The sequence below is a fragment of the Notolabrus celidotus genome, chromosome 21, assembly GCF_009762535.1.
Source record: "Notolabrus celidotus isolate fNotCel1 chromosome 21, fNotCel1.pri, whole genome shotgun sequence".
Taxonomy (NCBI): Eukaryota; Metazoa; Chordata; class Actinopteri; order Labriformes; family Labridae; genus Notolabrus; species Notolabrus celidotus.
In genome coordinates this window covers 7,004,763-7,021,856 of record NC_048292.1, presented here as the reverse complement: position 1 = coordinate 7,021,856, position 17,094 = coordinate 7,004,763, and the positions used below count along the sequence as shown (strand labels likewise).

The following is a 17,094-nucleotide window of genomic DNA, read 5'->3' as shown; positions in this document are numbered from 1 at the left end:
TTAATGTTAGTCCGATTGCTTAAAATGTATCAAAACTCAAGTATTTTGACTAAAACTATTACTACTACAAGTTCAGGAACTAACAACTCACTAAATTCACAAACTACCTCACTTGGTAAACTACAGCCCATAACACAAAGTCTGGACACGAGCTCCGGAGCTCTGTCAGCTGGAGCTGTACTGCTCGAAGCTCGTGGCCGGGCTCACCGTGCAGTTCGCCGGCTTGCTCTGCAGACTCTGCAGGGTCGGGCTGAGCCAGCAGAACCCGAGGATGAAGAGGCTGAGGATCCCGCACGCGATCAGGAACAAACCCAGCCGGATGCTCTTGTCCTCGGCCTCGGAGTACTCGTACGACACCCGGATCTTTGCCATGGCAGCCCCGAGGAGGAGACCTCCTCCGCCGGCATGGAGAGGAGGAGGAGGATGGATGGATGGATGGAGGATGAAGGAGGACGACGAGGAGGAGGAGGTGGAGGAGGTGGTGCTGTTTGCTCCTGCTGAGGAACTGTTGAGTTTGAACACCGGCTGCTTTCTGACTCTAAATCTGTTTCATCTTCCCCAGCTTCATTTGCCCTCACCCCTCCTCTTCCTCACTCACTCCCTCCCTCTCCTCCTCCTCTCTCTCTCTCTCTCTCTCTCTGAATTTAATACTCTGCTGGCTCCATTCATCCTGTTTGCTCTCATTATGTCTCACACTCTGTACATTTTAATTATCTGTTTCATGAGAAACACTTATACTTAGACTCCTCAACTTTAAGGAGTCACAACACAGTGTAAGTAGGCTACTTTTATAAAACACATCCTTTGTGTTTGTACTGAGTATCCCCATTATCTGCTTGATTACACTTCTACTTCATACCTTTACTTCTAAAAGTGTTCATATCAGCTGTAACTCTCAGACTTTGCTATATTATAATATAAAAATGGGACCATAATTTAGAAAATAATCATCATGCTGCATTGACGAAGACTTAAAGGTGACATATCATGCAAAATTGACTTTTTAATGGTTCTCTACCTGAAATATGTGTCCCTGGCATGTCTACAAACCCCCTGAAAATGAAAAAAATCCATTCTGCCCCTGTTCTGATTTCTCCACCTTTCTGTAAATGTGTGCTGACACGAGCCATTTCAGTTTTCAGTGTTTTTCATATGTCATAACGCCATCCGGTCTGTAACGGAAGTCAGAGCTCGGAGCTTGTTCAGCCCATAGACTGTATAAAATACAACTCAACCCCTCCTCCGTTTTTCATTCCCTGCACACGTGTGCTAACAAGGAGCTAAGGAGGGAGGCATGCTAGTTGTAGGCTGTCTTAATAAACACAAAGGTTGGTTTTACTCCCCATGTCTGCAGATTTGAAGATCTAGTGGATGATTTTTATTTTTCATGGATAAGTGCGAGCGCTAGTTAGCATAGCCACATAGCTACATGTTCGTAGCTGTGTACCAAGACACACGTCGACATACTGACAAATAAAACAACAAGAAACACTAAATCTGTGACCAATCGTTCAGAAAGGTCCTGCTGCAGGCGCCTCTCCGTCAGGATCAGATTCTGGATCAGATTCAGAGGGTTGATGTAATGCAGGTCTGTGAGTAGCCGTGTATATTCAGCCAACATGTAAACATTAGATCAACGTGCTGGAGAGCCGAGGGCACATCCACTTCCTGAGGGGGCGTGGTCAGAGGGAAAACAGACTGTTCTGAGCAGGGCTGAAGAAGAGAGTTTTTCAGGCATGCCAAAATCTGATTTCAAAGTGTTTTCTTGAACATAAACTTTAAAGACATGTTTTGGGGACCTCTTAGACCAATATATTTTGATGAAAAAGAGCGTAATATGTCACCTTTGAAACTCAAGGCTGAGACCATGAACTCATCAGGGTATAAGTGAACTGAGAAGCAGGAGCATCTTCTCATAGACTTCTATACAATCAGACCAGTGGAGTCATCCCCCTGTTGGACATCAGAGGGAAAGCAGGTGTCTTTCATCCACGCATTTTTGACTAAGCTGTGCAACTCTCTCTCTCTTTCTCTCCACACGTTGAGGGATGCTCGCTCGCCCCGCTGGCCTCCTGACTCGATCCAGATTTGTGTTTTATTTCAGCCGGTTGTTCTCTGTCTGTTACGCGCTGCATGAGATAATCCTCTTAACTCTCACTCTCTGTCAGGGACGGACATCCTCGGATTCTCTAGACACAAAAATCACAGTTTATATCAGATACATGCAGAGTCAGTATCAAACGCTCACTGATTAACTACAGGTGATCTTTCCCGATGCTATCTCAATGGAGCTTTCCTTCACGCCACATTGTCTTCATTAACACGGAGCGTTTGGGAGTGTTTTTGGGGGTCACAAGTACCACAAACTGTGTCCACTTATAAGAGTCATCCATTCAAAAATCATTTCAGTCTAAGAGTCTGTTTTGCTTTCAGAGTCCTTTCACTGCTTCTGTTCCTTTGGCACAATGCAGCACTGCCCTCATCGGCCCTGTAAAACCTCCACACGCAGCACTTAATATCAGCTGTTTGGGTCAGCAGTAAGAAGAGACAACACATGAAAGAAAACACATTTTGGAAATGACAAAATGTTGTTCAGTGTGGAGACAAAAAAGGGATTTTGTGTTCTTACTTAATGCTGTTATCCAGGGATTTCCAAACCACCTTTAGGGGGGAGGGCAAGGTTAAATAAAAAAAATATGCACACAGTTCACACTGCTTGCAAAGTGAGCCAATTTATAAATCGAAGGGGAAGCCTGACATGCACCTCTTTGAAATGTAACCATGTGTAGAAAAATGCAGACCGTAAGCTAGGTAGCATCGTAAGCTAGGTAGCAGATTACCAAACATGCAGAAATAATTCCCGTCCTCTGCCTACACTGATTTATCGTCTGCACATTCCATCCATCTTTGCAGTACTATCAACTGCTGCTCAACGTTTATCAGCTCCAACTCCAACATTACACACTCCTTTTCCTTTGCACAAGCAAGCAGATAATGTAGCCAAACTAGAAGTTAGCAAGGTGATTAGCTTTGCATCAAAATCATACTGCCAACTTGTGTTTAAGTCAAGCGGCAACCTCCGGTCTCAAAATATGAAGCCCATGCGGAAATGTTACAAACTGCAGTTCAACGAGCGTCCACTTGAGGCTGACTGCAGAAACACAGGACACCACATACACACCCATTAAAAAAAGACGATCTTTGCAGCAGAAATAAACATGTTTATAGCCTGGTTCAAAAAACTTCTTGGGTCTACGTACCCAATTTCTCTATCAGCACACACTGTACGGGGTTGAATTTTTTTATAACGCGACAGATAAGAAGATGTTAAGATTACGTTTTTTGCTCAAATAAGGACATGACTGACTTGATTGACAGGCGGGAACACATAGCTGTTGGCTCGGAGGCTCAAACTCCGCCTCTTTACCTCACACTAAGTTTGGTTGAGTTCAGCATTTCCAATATGGCTCCCGCCGATGATTGGCTTCAAAACAGCGCTCAGGAACAGATGGGTGATGTCACGGATACTACATCCATTATTTATACAGTCTCTGATTTAGGTGGAGTATTACAAAATGATGCTGGAACTCCATTGCACAAGTATTTAGTGCTCACGTCAGCGTGGGCCACTAAGGAGTAACTCTAGCGTAGAGTCAATACAGAAGTAAAAAATGTGCCCATTAGCGTGGCTACATATGCTGATGTAAACATCAACACTCAACAATGTGAAGCTGAGTCTCTGTTGTACGACTTTCTGAGGAGGATCATACAAAAAAAACGCTGACTAATCCGGCCAGACCCTCGACCATCAGAAAAGCAAGCACTAAATGAATAAATGAATCAAACAACTTACCAAACAACCACAGAGGTTTCCCTGTCTTTAGTCTCTGTGGACCAATCTCATCTGTGGAAATTATTCCTGTGTTCTTTGCCTCATGAAAAAGTCTCTTCTTGTCTGTGTCGTGAACAGCGTTTTGTTGACCCCGTTTCAAAAGACATGAGCTATCCTTTAAAAAAATACAATTACTACTGTCTCCTAGTGCTAAGCATAATCTACCCCATCCTGAATGCTGTGTAATGCATGTTTTATTATCATTATCGATCCTCCAGGACTTTCGTTTTAAACACATTAAGATTTTATAATCTGTCTTAGAAACTAAATGTACCACTGTCTTCTGTCTTTTTATTATCCTCTTCATTGTCTTTATTCTGGTCTATAAAATGCATTGTCTTTACTGTACTTTATTACTTTCTACTTTCATGGATCGATAGTTTCATTATATTTTCTGTGTGTGTGTGTGTGTGTGTGTGTGTATATGTAGGTGTGAGATAGAGTCTGATCACAGTTAAAGATGCAGCCAGTCGTCCGAAAAATGGCCTCCAAGGACTCCGTGATCAATGAGCTGACTGAGCTGTATTGATTTCTCTCCTGCTCAACCAGCAGTGAAGAGACCAGAGTGTGAAAAAAACAAACCTGTTGACAAGCCAAGGACCGACAACACACACAAATCAACCGAGTGTTTATGCAAAAGCTGCTCTAGCTTTCCTGTTACCACTTTGTTTAAAATAGATCGACAAGAAGCAAATTTTCTTTGTGTATTTTAGAAATAAAAGACCTTGATTTAAGCACTTATGTGTGCCTTGAAACAGACTGTGAAAGGTACCATGAAAGAGATGTTATAAGGAACCTTAGCACAAATCCAACCACGTGTTAGAAGGATAAAACACAGTACTTATAAAAGACTATATAACAAAATAGATGCTGGAGGGTACCTTGAATCAGATCATGTCTGTTAGAAAAAAGAAAGCCCAAAAAAAGTGCTGAAGGGTACCTTAAAACAGTCAACCTATAGACATGAGTCTAAAAGTACCTTCATCCAGATGCTCATGGTAAGTTAAATCAGACCAAACCTACAGTGTGTAGGAAAGTTCGAAAAAAAGACCCTCAAACGTTACAAAGATCATCTCAAGACTGGCACTGGAGGGTACCTCAAATCAGACAAAGAGAGGGATCTTCAAAAAGGCACTTAAGGAACCTCAAAATCAGATCCAATCACATGTAACAAATAGAGAAACCCTTAACCAGAAGCTGAACAGTCAATTTAAACTAAAGTCATGGGTACCTTGAATCAGGCTTAATCTGTATGTCAAAGGGATGAAAAACACATTTTAAAACTGAATATAAAAGTGTATCTCAAATATGATGCTAAAGGGTATCTTTAACAGGGTTCCCACACGTCCTGGAAAACCTGGAAAACAGTTGACCAGTTTTCCAGTACTAGAAAACACCTGGAAAATGGGAGAAAAAGTAAAATGTCCTGGAAAATCACATATAGTCCTGGAAAATTATTCCAACATGGCTGCGCTCGACCTGACCCGATTAACAAAACACATCCCCATTCATTGAAAGTTGAGTGCACTCTGTGCTGGAAAAGACAGCGACACTGCGCAACTTTTTCACATCTTTTCTCCTTCACTTCATAATCATGCATTCACAGAAAACGGGGGTATATTGTTAATGTTTTATGGTACATTTGGCTCAATTACCGTACTCTAGCTCAGTTGTTCTCAAAGTGGGGTCCTGGGACCCCTGGGGGTCCGCGAACCATAGCGTGGGGGTCCGTGAAATAATTTGAATACATTTCTAGTAAATAATAAAATTGTGCTGTGTCATTAAAAACAGCATACACCATTGTTATGGTGTTAAGGGTTAGGGTTGTGATTAGGGTTAGGGTTAGGTTTGTGATTAGGGTTAGGGTTAGGGTTAGGGTTAGGGTTAGGGTTAGGGTTAGGATTAGGGTTAGGGTTGTGATTAGGGTAAGGGTTGTGATTAGGGTTAGGGTTATGATTAGGGTTAGGGTTAGGATTAGGGTTAGGGTTAGGGTTAGGATTAGGGTTAGGGTTAGGGTTGTGATTAGGGTTAGGATTAGGGTTAGGGTTAGGGTTGTGATTAGGGTTAGGGTTAGGATTAGGGTTAGGGTTATGATTAGGGTTAGGATTAGGGTTAGGGTTAGGATTATGATTAGGGTTAGGATTAGGGTTAGGGTTAGGATTAGGGTTAGGGTTAGGGTTAGGATTAGGATTAGGGTTAGGATTAGTGTTAGGGTTAGGGTTAGGATTAGGGTTAGGGTTAGGGTTAGGATTAGGATTAGGGTTAGGGTTAGGGTTAGGATTAGGGTTAGGATTAGGGTTAGGGTTAGGGTTGTGATTAGGGTTAGGGTTAGGATTAGGGTTAGGGTTATGATTAGGGTTAGGATTAGGATTAGGGTTAGGGTTAGGATTAGGGTTAGGATTAGGGTTAGGGTTAGGGTTAGGGTTAGGATTAGGGTTAGGGTTAGGATTAGGATTAGGATTAGGGTTAGGGTTAGGATTAGGGTTAGGGTTGTGATTAGGGTTAGGGTTAGGATTAGGGTTAGGGTTAGGGTTAGGATTAGGGTTAGGGTTAGGGTTAGGGTTGTGATTAGGGTTAGGGTTAGGGTTAGGGTTGTGATTAGGGTTAGGGTTAGGGTTAGGATTAGGGTTAGGGTTAGGATTAGGGTTAGGGTTAGGATTAGGATTAGGGTTATGGTTAGGATTAGGGTTAGGGTTAGGGTTAGGATTAGGGTTAGGGTTAGAGTTAGGATTAGGGTTAGGGTTAGGGTTAGGATTAGGGTTAGGGTTAGGGTTATGATTAGGGTTAGAGTTAGGATTAGGGTTAGGGTTAGGATTAGGGTTAGGATTAGGGTTAGGGTTAGGGTTAGGATTAGGGTTAGGGTTAGGATTAGGATTAGGGTTAGGGTTAGGGTTAGGATTAGGGTTAGGGTTAGGGTTAGGATTAGGGTTAGGATTAGGGTTAGGGTTAGGGTTAGGATTAGGGTTAGGGTTAGGATTAGGATTAGGATTAGGGTTAGGGTTAGGATTAGGGTTAGGGTTGTGATTAGGGTTAGGGTTAGGATTAGGGTTAGGGTTAGGGTTAGGATTAGGGTTAGGGTTAGGGTTAGGGTTGTGATTAGGGTTAGGGTTAGGGTTAGGGTTGTGATTAGGGTTAGGGTTAGGGTTAGGATTAGGGTTAGGGTTAGGATTAGGGTTAGGGTTAGGATTAGGATTAGGGTTATGGTTAGGATTAGGGTTAGGGTTAGGGTTAGGATTAGGGTTAGGGTTAGAGTTAGGATTAGGGTTAGGGTTAGGGTTAGGATTAGGGTTAGGGTTAGGGTTATGATTAGGGTTAGAGTTAGGATTAGGGTTAGGGTTAGGATTAGGGTTAGGATTAGGGTTAGGGTTAGGGTTAGGGTTAGGATTAGGGTTAGGGTTAGGATTAGGATTAGGGTTAGGGTTAGGGTTAGGATTAGGGTTAGGGTTAGGGTTAGGATTAGGGTTAGGATTAGGGTTAGGGTTAGGATTAGGATTAGGGTTAGGGTTAGGACCAGACCCGAACCAGAACCGAACCAGAACTGAACCAGAAACGAACCAGAACTGAACCAGAATCGAACCGGATCCGAACCAGAACCGAACCAGAACCATACCAGAACTGTACCAGAACCAAACCAGACTTGAACCAGAACCGAACCAGAACCGAACCAAAACCGAATCAGAACCGAACCAGAACCGAACCAGAACCAAACCGGAACCGAACCAGAACCGAACCAGAATCGAACCGGAACCGAACCGGAACCGAACCAGAACCGAACCTAACCAGAACCGTACCAGAACTGTACCAGAACCGAACCAGAACCGTACCAGAACTGTACCAGAACCGAACCTGACTTGAACCAGAACCAAACCAGAACCGAACCAGACCCGAACCAGAACGGAACCAGAACCGTACCAGAACTGAACCAGAACCGAACCGGAACCATACAAGAACCGAACCAGAACCGTACCAGAACCGAACCAGACTTGAACCAGAATCGAACCAGAATTGAACCAGAACCATACCAGAACCAAGCTCAAGCAAACAGAACCAGAACCAACTCTAGCAAACAGAACCAGAACCAAACTCGGGCAAACAGAACCAGAATCAAACTCAAACAAACATTATTAATGTCATGTCAATATAAATGACATCGCCATGCAGGAAGACAGTTTACATTTTTTAAAATCTCTTAGAGATCTTCAAATACAGAGTGCGTCTTTACACTGGTGCGATTTTCTCAGAGTTTACGGTAACACAAATAAAAAAACAAGACATTTGCATTGTTTTATATCGACCACTTAGCAGGATGAATATCATGATTAAGCAGGTATATTTTGAGTTTGAGTTGAGTTGAAAAACATTTGTGGCCATTTTTGTCATTCAGATAGGTCATTAAAGCACTGATCCTCTGATCATTATTATTATTTAATTATTTCAGTAAGGCAGCTTCCAGATTCCTTTGCAGGCTCTTTTGTTTTTTTCTTAGCTCATTTTATATTTTTTGAGAAAAGAGAAAGCTGAGATGTTGCCCATCATTGTTACTTGGTTGCACTAATAAAGTGAAGTCCTGTACATCTGTGGTTGCATTATTCTATTATCAATTTGCCATCATTTTTAAGTATGTAAGAGATGATTTCATTGATAGCCATAGACTACATGTCTTTCAATGTAGACTTCCACTGAGAGGAACATATTAGACTATTTAGGAACTAAATTAGGAACTAAATTTAGACTGTCATACCAGCTTGATCATCAATGAAAATGTCCTGGAAAATGATCTCTGGAAAAGAGTGGGAACCCTGTTTAAGTAGCCATAACCATTTGCTAGACCAAAATTACCTACAAAAAAGTGCTGTGGGTACTTTAAAATAATTTGGAAAAGTTACCTTTAAACATAAGCTTGGGGGTTACATGTAACAGGTGCCTAGGGTTATTTCAATCCGACCAAACTAATGTAAGAAAGTTTGAAACTGGCCTTCAAGCAGATGATACAGATTAGCTCAACATGTGCAGTGAATGGTACCTTAAAACACGCTTATCTGCATGTCAAAGGGGTAGAAAAAATCTTCAAAACTGAATATAAGAGTGTACTTCAAATAAGATGCAACAGGATGACTTTAAGTAGCCATAACCATTAGCTGTTCAAAGATACTTAAAAAAATGTGCTGAAGGGTTCCTCAAAATAGCCAATAAAAGTGACCTTTAAACAAAAGCTTGGGGGTAACTTGAAACAGGTTCTAAAAACATACCTAATACATGCTACAGTGTATCATTTAGTAGCCATAACCATTTGCTAGACCAAAATTACATCAAAAAAGTGCTGGGGGTACCTTAAAACAGACAATAAAAGTGACCTTTAAACAAAAGCTTGGGGGTAACTTGAAACAGGTTCTAAAAACATACCTAATACATGCTACAGTGTATCATTTAGTAGCCATAACCATTTGCTAGACCAAAATTCCATTAAAAAAAGTGCTGGGGGTACCTTAAAACAGACAATAAAAGTTACCTTTAAACATAAGCTTGGGGGTAACTTGAAACAGATGCCTAGGGTTAGTTCATTCAGACCAAACTAAAATAAGAAAGTTTGCAATCAGATTATAAAGATTAGCTCTGAATTTACCACGTTAGGAAAAAAAAAACTTATTGAAAAGACTGTAAAATATGTACATTAATAATGATCAGACAGGGGATCCTTGAAACAGACACTTCCTCATTGTGTACGTGAAACTGTACAGAACGTTACGTGAGGGATTAAGTAAGGATTTATATTAGATTATGACTCTGGGAAATAAAGTAATTTGATGACTTTACCAAAAGCTCATGGGAAATGTGGGTGGTGGGAGGGGTGGAGGTCATTATTATAAGACAATTAGTTGACTGAACAACCTGCACATTCATTCATAAAATAATCAGCACTCTAATCCGTTATGAAAAAATCAGCCATACATTTAAAATGCTGAAATAAAAATATATGAAAAATGACCTTTAGAGAGCTTCTTCACTCTGTAACTATGTAAAAAGGGTGTCTTGTTTTTTTGGGCTTAAAATAGTCAAATCATGAATTTCAAAGGCAGAATAACTTCAACAACATTAGAGTAAAAATATTCTCCAAGCACCAAGAATCTTCAGTACTTTCTCTCCGCTGTGTCTCGTCTCAGCCTGTTGCATAAATGTAAAGGCTCCAGATAAAGCCTCAGCATTATGCATTGGTAATCAGGGAGGCATGTGGCAGGATTATTATCATCTGTGCAGATCAAAAGATTACAAATAATAATGGACATGAGCGTGGAGGAACACGGAGGCCACGTGTTCATGCAGAGCACTCAGACACACAAACACCAGAGAATTATCACCGAACTGCGTGCGGAAAGAAGAAACAAGAATTTCTGTGAGAAAAGTGAATAAAAGGAAATTTTTGAAAAAGCATCAACATTTGGCCTCTGAGGATGGGATTTTGGCTTTTAGGGAAAAAAAAAAGATCAGAAAGGGCATCATTGGCCTCCAACCAGCCTTCATGTGATGCGATTACGCTGCTCAATATTTGCTCCTGCTGTCCTGGAAAAACAGAAGTAGTGGTGAAGCTGCCGAGGCAACATTTGGCTGAAAAATCCCAGCATCAACAGAGAAATACAGCCTGTAATATCCCTCATTATGGAGGCGAGGGCTGATGGAATGGCACACTGATGGAGAGAATGCATCAGGGTGAATCTGCATTTTTTTTCTGCAGCGTATCTGTCTTTTAGTCCGTAGGTTTAAGGCAACTTACTATTTTTTAGACAGACTTTGTCTCCAAACAGAAGCAGGAAACAACCAGACGCTGTCTCATTGTTGTTCGAATGAGACATATGTTGAGATTAGGACATATTTTAAAAGCTTTTCAACATAAAGATTGTTTCATTTACACTAATCATTCCTAAAACCACGTCTGATGATCTCTGAAGTTTATTTTATGTCTACTACATTACCAGCCGGTTGCTATTTCTCATTATAATTATTTATTTTTCAGTATGAATTTCTTTCTTACAATCCAGTTTATGATTTCAGGGTACTTTTTTGTTATTGACTGTTCAGTTGACTTGTTGGTAATTGTGTTTCTGCTTCCTTAAGTTCTTGTATTTAAACTTAGGGATATATTGGTACTTTTATAACCTTATCTTAGTTATGATGTCATGTGTAAGAGAATATATAGTGATCAGGTGGTTGTGTAAATTGGAACCACTTCCAGGGTGGCATGGAATCTGACATGAAGTGTAACCACACGCCCAGCTTAATACTAACACGGGACTTCCACCAGATCCGTGCTCTCGCCCATCAACACCCACCGGTTGCGTTTTCGGAGCAGGACCGCTGGACAGCTGGAGTCATGTGACCGAGGTTTTCCCGCTTTAATCACTGAATCAAGAATTATCCTCCTCCTCTCCTCATCCATGTTGTCTTTATGGTCCTCTGAAAACCTCTGACTTGATGACTCCAGGCCTGGCTCCGCTCATCATGACGGTTTGTTGTCATAGTTAAGTTAAAAAATGATCTAATGATAACACAGAGTGTTTTATTCTGAAAATGAACGGCGTGTTTTCATTTTGGTTTAGCGCCTGACTTCCTGTCCCGCTCAATCTGCTCTGTGGTGATTTATGCGTCGTGCTCTGGCATCCGGCAAAAATAGAAGTCTTGCGTATCCAAATGGAGCAGATCCAGTGGAAGTTAACACATTGACTAGAATAGAAACCTATCAGATCCGGTGCCGTGACGGATCGGAGACGGACTGGACATGGATCTGGTGGAATTTGGCTGTAAGCTATCAACGTAAAACATAAAATAGTAGATTTAAAGATGATTTTATTGATCTAAAACTGATTTATTTATTCAACTTAAAAATGAAGACCCTCAGATTCCACGATCAGTAACAATTACAAGGCAACGGATTCTTATCGGCATCATTGTAGGCCACAAATTAAAATTAAGCTGTGTCAAGTTAAAACATTTCCACTGAAGATAATGTTAAACATGGTGAACAGGATTTCAGCTCTTACATCTGTGTCGCTAACCTTCATGACTCCCCCACTCCCAAGGCTAACCTTAAAGACACTTATGTTTTTGTTACAGTGTCAACAGGCAGAGGGGGAATGTGTCAGGCTGCCTAACATGGGCTGATTTGATACAACATGTGTGATCGAGTCGTCCCTGGTGTTACTTTTGTTGTTGATGATTAATCAACGTTATTATGGAGTTTCGACCAATCAGAGTTAAGTGTTTAACACAGCTAGCTAAAAAGTAAAAAATGAACCATGGGAATAATGATTTCATATTTTTGCAGTCAATTTGAGTTAAATTGTCATAATTTTTACTTTTGTATAATTTGTAAAATTTCTGTTGACATACTATGTCGACTGAAAATTAGAGTACATTCTGTTTTTTTTTTTTGGTTCTGCTTCAGAATGAAAGCACGACGAGTTATTAAAGAAAAGTGAAGCTTGAGTTAAATTTTGCACCTTCGCCCACTCACTCTCACACTCTTTGTTGCACTTTATTTCAGATTATTTCAGTCGGTTATGTAACTGTGCTCTGAAGATTACAAAGGCTCTATAAAAACTAAACCAAAGGAAGGACACAAGTGAAACGATACAGACATATTTGATAAACGAGGAGGAAATTCAAGACAAAAGCACAAGATTTTTTAAGACTCATTTGTTTAATCACTAAAAAGGGCCAAATTTAAAATCAGAAAATGTATTATTTTTCTGACTAACAGTCCAGAATTTAGAAATATTCAACTTCATCTCATGTGCGTTGAAGATAATAAGAAAACTGTCACTTTTAAGAAGAGAGAAAAGTCATATCTGTTATCAAAATGCTTCTCTGATGTGACTTGTGGATTCCTTCTTTTAGCTTTAGATGCAATTTTAAACCTAATACTGATCATCTTATATGTGCAAATGTACAATTTATCCCAACAAATGCATTTTAAACTCCTCCAAAGTTTATGTTGTTGAACTTAAGTCAGATGTTTGGTTGTACAGAAGTAATTAGACCTAGTGGTTTCTAGCATTTTAGTTGTTTTAGCTTGTTCCTATTGTACCTTATCTTTAACATTTCCATTAAATAATGCAAATTGTGTGTTTGTGTCATTTTGAGTTTGGCATTTAGCATTTTTCCTCTCAAGCCATTTTTTCCTAACAGACTATTTTACCTCTATGATATATTTTTATGTTTGTTCATGAGTCTGAAACTATCCTCAAATGTAAATCAAACATGTTACCATATTGTTGCAGCATCTTCCTCCTCATCCTCCTCTTCAGCTCCGAGTTCTTCAGATTGAAATTCAACACAAGTCTCGTTCTTCTTCTCTGCTGAGCTCTGCGGCAGATTTTATCACCACATAAAATCTTTATTGCTCTCACCTTAAAGCTGTATTGTGTTTCTGTATTTGTTTATAGTGTGTGTGCGTGTACATCTTTACCTCCAGGCTGTAAACAGTCCTCCTCTTGCAGCTTTGTGTCTCCATTAAACACTATGTCTTTCCCTGTGTCATCACACTCAGCTGCTGTGGGGTTGCAAAATCTGTAATGAAATGCCAATACGTTGATTTGTTAGATATGTGGACAGTTTTAGAAAATCAGCTAACTAAAATGCTTTAGAAATGTTGAAAAAATACTAAAACCAACCTTAAATACAGACATGGCACTGTAATCACTTTACTTGAGGTGTCCAAATTTCCCAGCACATCAGTGTATTTGGTTCAGTTTACCTACCTTCCTGGATGTTCAGCTTCATTTAGCACCTGGCGCCCCCTTGTGGACAAACTCCTGAAACACAGCTGAAAACATTGAACTTTGAGCTTGTATTAATCAAGCTGCTGTTTTCATTTTAACATTCTTCTATTCTCTCAGGAAACCTTTTTTTTTGGGGGGGGGGGGGGGGGGACACTTTAGACCAGGGGTTCCCAATGTGTGGGTCGGGACCCCCTTGGGGGACAAATGGGAGGCTGTGAGATGTCTTCTAGAATGTTTTTTTTTAAGTTATCTAAAAATTGTACATTTTACCCCTTATAGTAAAAAAAATATTGACAGGAATAGTAGCTACACTTGAAATAAAACCTTGAAAATAGAAAATGTAATGAGTTTTCTGCCTGTCTTTTTGCCAGATGACTCTTTGGCATTTAAATGTAAGAGGGTAGTGGGCTGAACATTTTGAGAACCCCTGCTGTAGACCAACAAATGTGAATTCTTTATACTAATTTAAACAGAACATGCCTCCTGGAAAGGGAAAGGCTAATTACCTAGCTTTCTACCTTTTAGGAAAGATATTTGTATACTCAAAACACACTTTATGTGAGTCTAAGTTTCTGCAAGGACAATCACTTTCTCAATATCCTTAACTTTGTCATAAAGGTAAAATCAGATCAAATGTGACATTTTAATTTATTTTAACTGTAAACTTCATAAAATATATATATAAAAAACATGGCTTCTCTACACTGAATCCCCATAAAATCTAGACTATAATTTAAAATCCTTCATCTAACCTACAAAGCTCTTAATGGTCAGGCATCTTTATATCTTAAAGAGCTCATCGTGCCCTATTACCCCTCTAGAAGGCTACGCTCCCAACATGCAGGCCTGCTTTTAAAGTCTCTAAAAGTAGTATGGGAGGTAGAACCTTCGGTTATCAGGCCCCTCTCCCTTTGGAATCATCTACCAGTCAGAGTCCAGGAGGCAGACACCCTCTCTACTTTTAAGAGTAGGCTTAAAACTTTCCTCTTGATAAGGCTTATAGTCAGAGCTGGATCAGGCTTGGACCAGCTCTTAGTTATGCTGCTATAGGCTCAGACTGACACACTGGGATCCTGTCTTTCTCCCTCTCTCTCCTCTGTCTGCCTGTCTCTTACTTTAACTCTTCCTGTCCCATTAAAGTTACTAACCATAGACCTTTCTGGAGTCCCTGAGCTCCCTTGTCTCGTAGGTTAGACTGCCGGGGGAACTGGGTCACTGACACACTGGGATCCTATTCCACAGGAGTCTGGTCCTGCTCAAGGTTTCTGCCTGTTTAAAAGGAAGATTTTCCTTGCCGCTGTAACTAGCTAAATACTGCAAGGTGCATTGCTCATGGTGGATTAAGATAAGATCCAGTCCTGTCACTAAGAGGGGACTGGATCTTAGCTTCTTGAGATAACATTTGTTGTGATTTGGCACTATACAAATACATATTGATGAATTGATTGAGACTCAGGATCTTTGAAAAAGAAACAAAATATATATTTGACATTGTAACATTCACTCACAAGTCGTCAGATTTGCCAAATATTGACAAATCAAATGAATAAAATAATAACCAGTCAAGACTCCTGGCTCAGTTTCATTACCAGAATATTTATTATTTTATTCTTTTTCCTATTAAAACACTAGCTGCCATATTTAATAAAACAGCCAACGGCCAAGTGCCTCAGTCCTCATCCTCCAATCAAATCTCCTCCAGCGAGTCACATGGGTCTGTGGGCGCGTCCTTGGCTTTTGTTGCTAAAACGTGGTTGGTGGTTTGTCGTTGTGGGGTGGAGTCGGGCATGGTCCCCTGTTAACCGTCTCCATGGTGGTCAAAGTATTGCATCGTTTACTGGCGGCCAGCGGCGGGAACGTCTCCACGCTTTCAAGACACGTTTCTCTTTTTGTATTTCCTCTTTTTCTTAAAAATACTGCCTGCATGTATGTGTGTATATATAATTCAATATATACATACATAACTGTACATTTGCACCTCCTGGAAGAGTAGTTTAAATAATGAAATTTAAAAGAAAATAATTTAATACTTTTTTTTTGGATGATTTCAGTTTTCAGAAGAAAAAAAGTGGTTCAGTATTTTGGGGAACAAAGTCTGTTTCACTGAGACGAGCGGATTGACACCAAACTCATGCCTGCAAATAAAATATAACGCTACTGCTAGTAGCTGTTTAGCTTAGCTTAGCATAAAGACTCAACTTAGTTTGTATGACCGCTACTAAAGGAAACAAATCCATGGGACTGCATGTCTAAAGAGTATTAAAATATATATTTACCTCATTTGTTGAATTGAAACAAAGACGTATTAAAATGAGTTAAAATTACATGTTGAGTTCATGCTAAGCTAAGCTAGGCTCAATTCCCTGGCTATAGCTTTGTATCAAGTGTACATACATTAGAGTTGTGTCAATCCTCTCATTTAACTTAATTTAAGAAAGCAAACAAGTCATTCCCTTAAAATGTAGAACTTCTTCAGTAAAGAGCACTTCGGCAATCTGATTGGTTGGACTGTTGCCGGGCGGAATACATAGTCCAATTACTGTAGGAGGTGATACAAAAAGTAGGAGAAATCAAAGATTAAATATAAAGAACTGGGACGCCATAGTCAAAGAAAAGGAGCTGAAATACTGCAATAAAAAGAAAAAAAGGAAATGATAAAGAAGGAATGGAGGAAATGTGGAAAAAAGTGGAATTTTGAAAGATGTGCTAACTTCTAAAATTATTTAATCGACTCAAAAGTGACATGTAGGAAAAAAAAAAAGTGGAAATTTTATATTTCGATATTTCAAGGTATGATTTATTTTGAAAAGGTGTTTCATTTAATTTTTGGTGAATAATTGGCAATATTTTATATTGATTTGAACAAAATATTAAATTCCATGAGCAGAGAAAGTGCCTACTAAGTTTGCATTAAGTGTTGTGTAGTTAAGAGAGCTTTTATATTTTCAAAGCAAGATTCAGAATTTACTTTACTATGTACTTTCTTAAAGTTTCTACTGAGATCAAATGGTGCTTGTATTTTTATATGAACATACATTTTAAATTGGGAATATTCTTTTTTTAACTCATATTTTAAAGCTGAATAATGAAAAAAATGAAGTTAATTTTCTGCCCCTTTTCTCTGTTTGTGCTTCTCAAAATTGAGTTTTATTTTTACTCTGTTAATCACAGTGAGTTGAATTTCTATTCGCACTTTTGGTCAGGACAAAAATATATTTTATGTCTGTAATTTTGGGAAACTACAGGATCTGAAGAAAGTACTCAAACATCTTGATTTGATGGTTTCAATAAATACAACTACATGTTGAGTTGTGACGAAAATTCACTGGGCTTAATAAGCTTCAGTGTCTGGCGTTACACTGGATAGGAAAGGAAAGTTTAAAATGAAACCTGGTGCGGCCACATGACATCCAAGAAACCAAAAAAAGA

General features: G+C 39.6%; 1 protein-coding gene across 1 annotated transcript in view; it reads right to left on the bottom strand.

The window, feature by feature from the left end:
- The window catches only part of LOC117804782 (calcium-activated potassium channel subunit beta-4-like), a 28,122-nt gene extending 27,517 nt beyond the window's left edge, over positions 1 to 605 (bottom strand). The window contains exon 1 of the mRNA XM_034673140.1: positions 208 to 605. Coding sequence (XP_034529031.1) covers positions 208 to 372 — 165 coding nt within the window. The 5' untranslated portion in view covers positions 373 to 605. The remainder of the gene's footprint in view (positions 1 to 207) is intronic.
- Between the last annotated feature and the right edge of the window lie 16,489 nt (positions 606 to 17,094).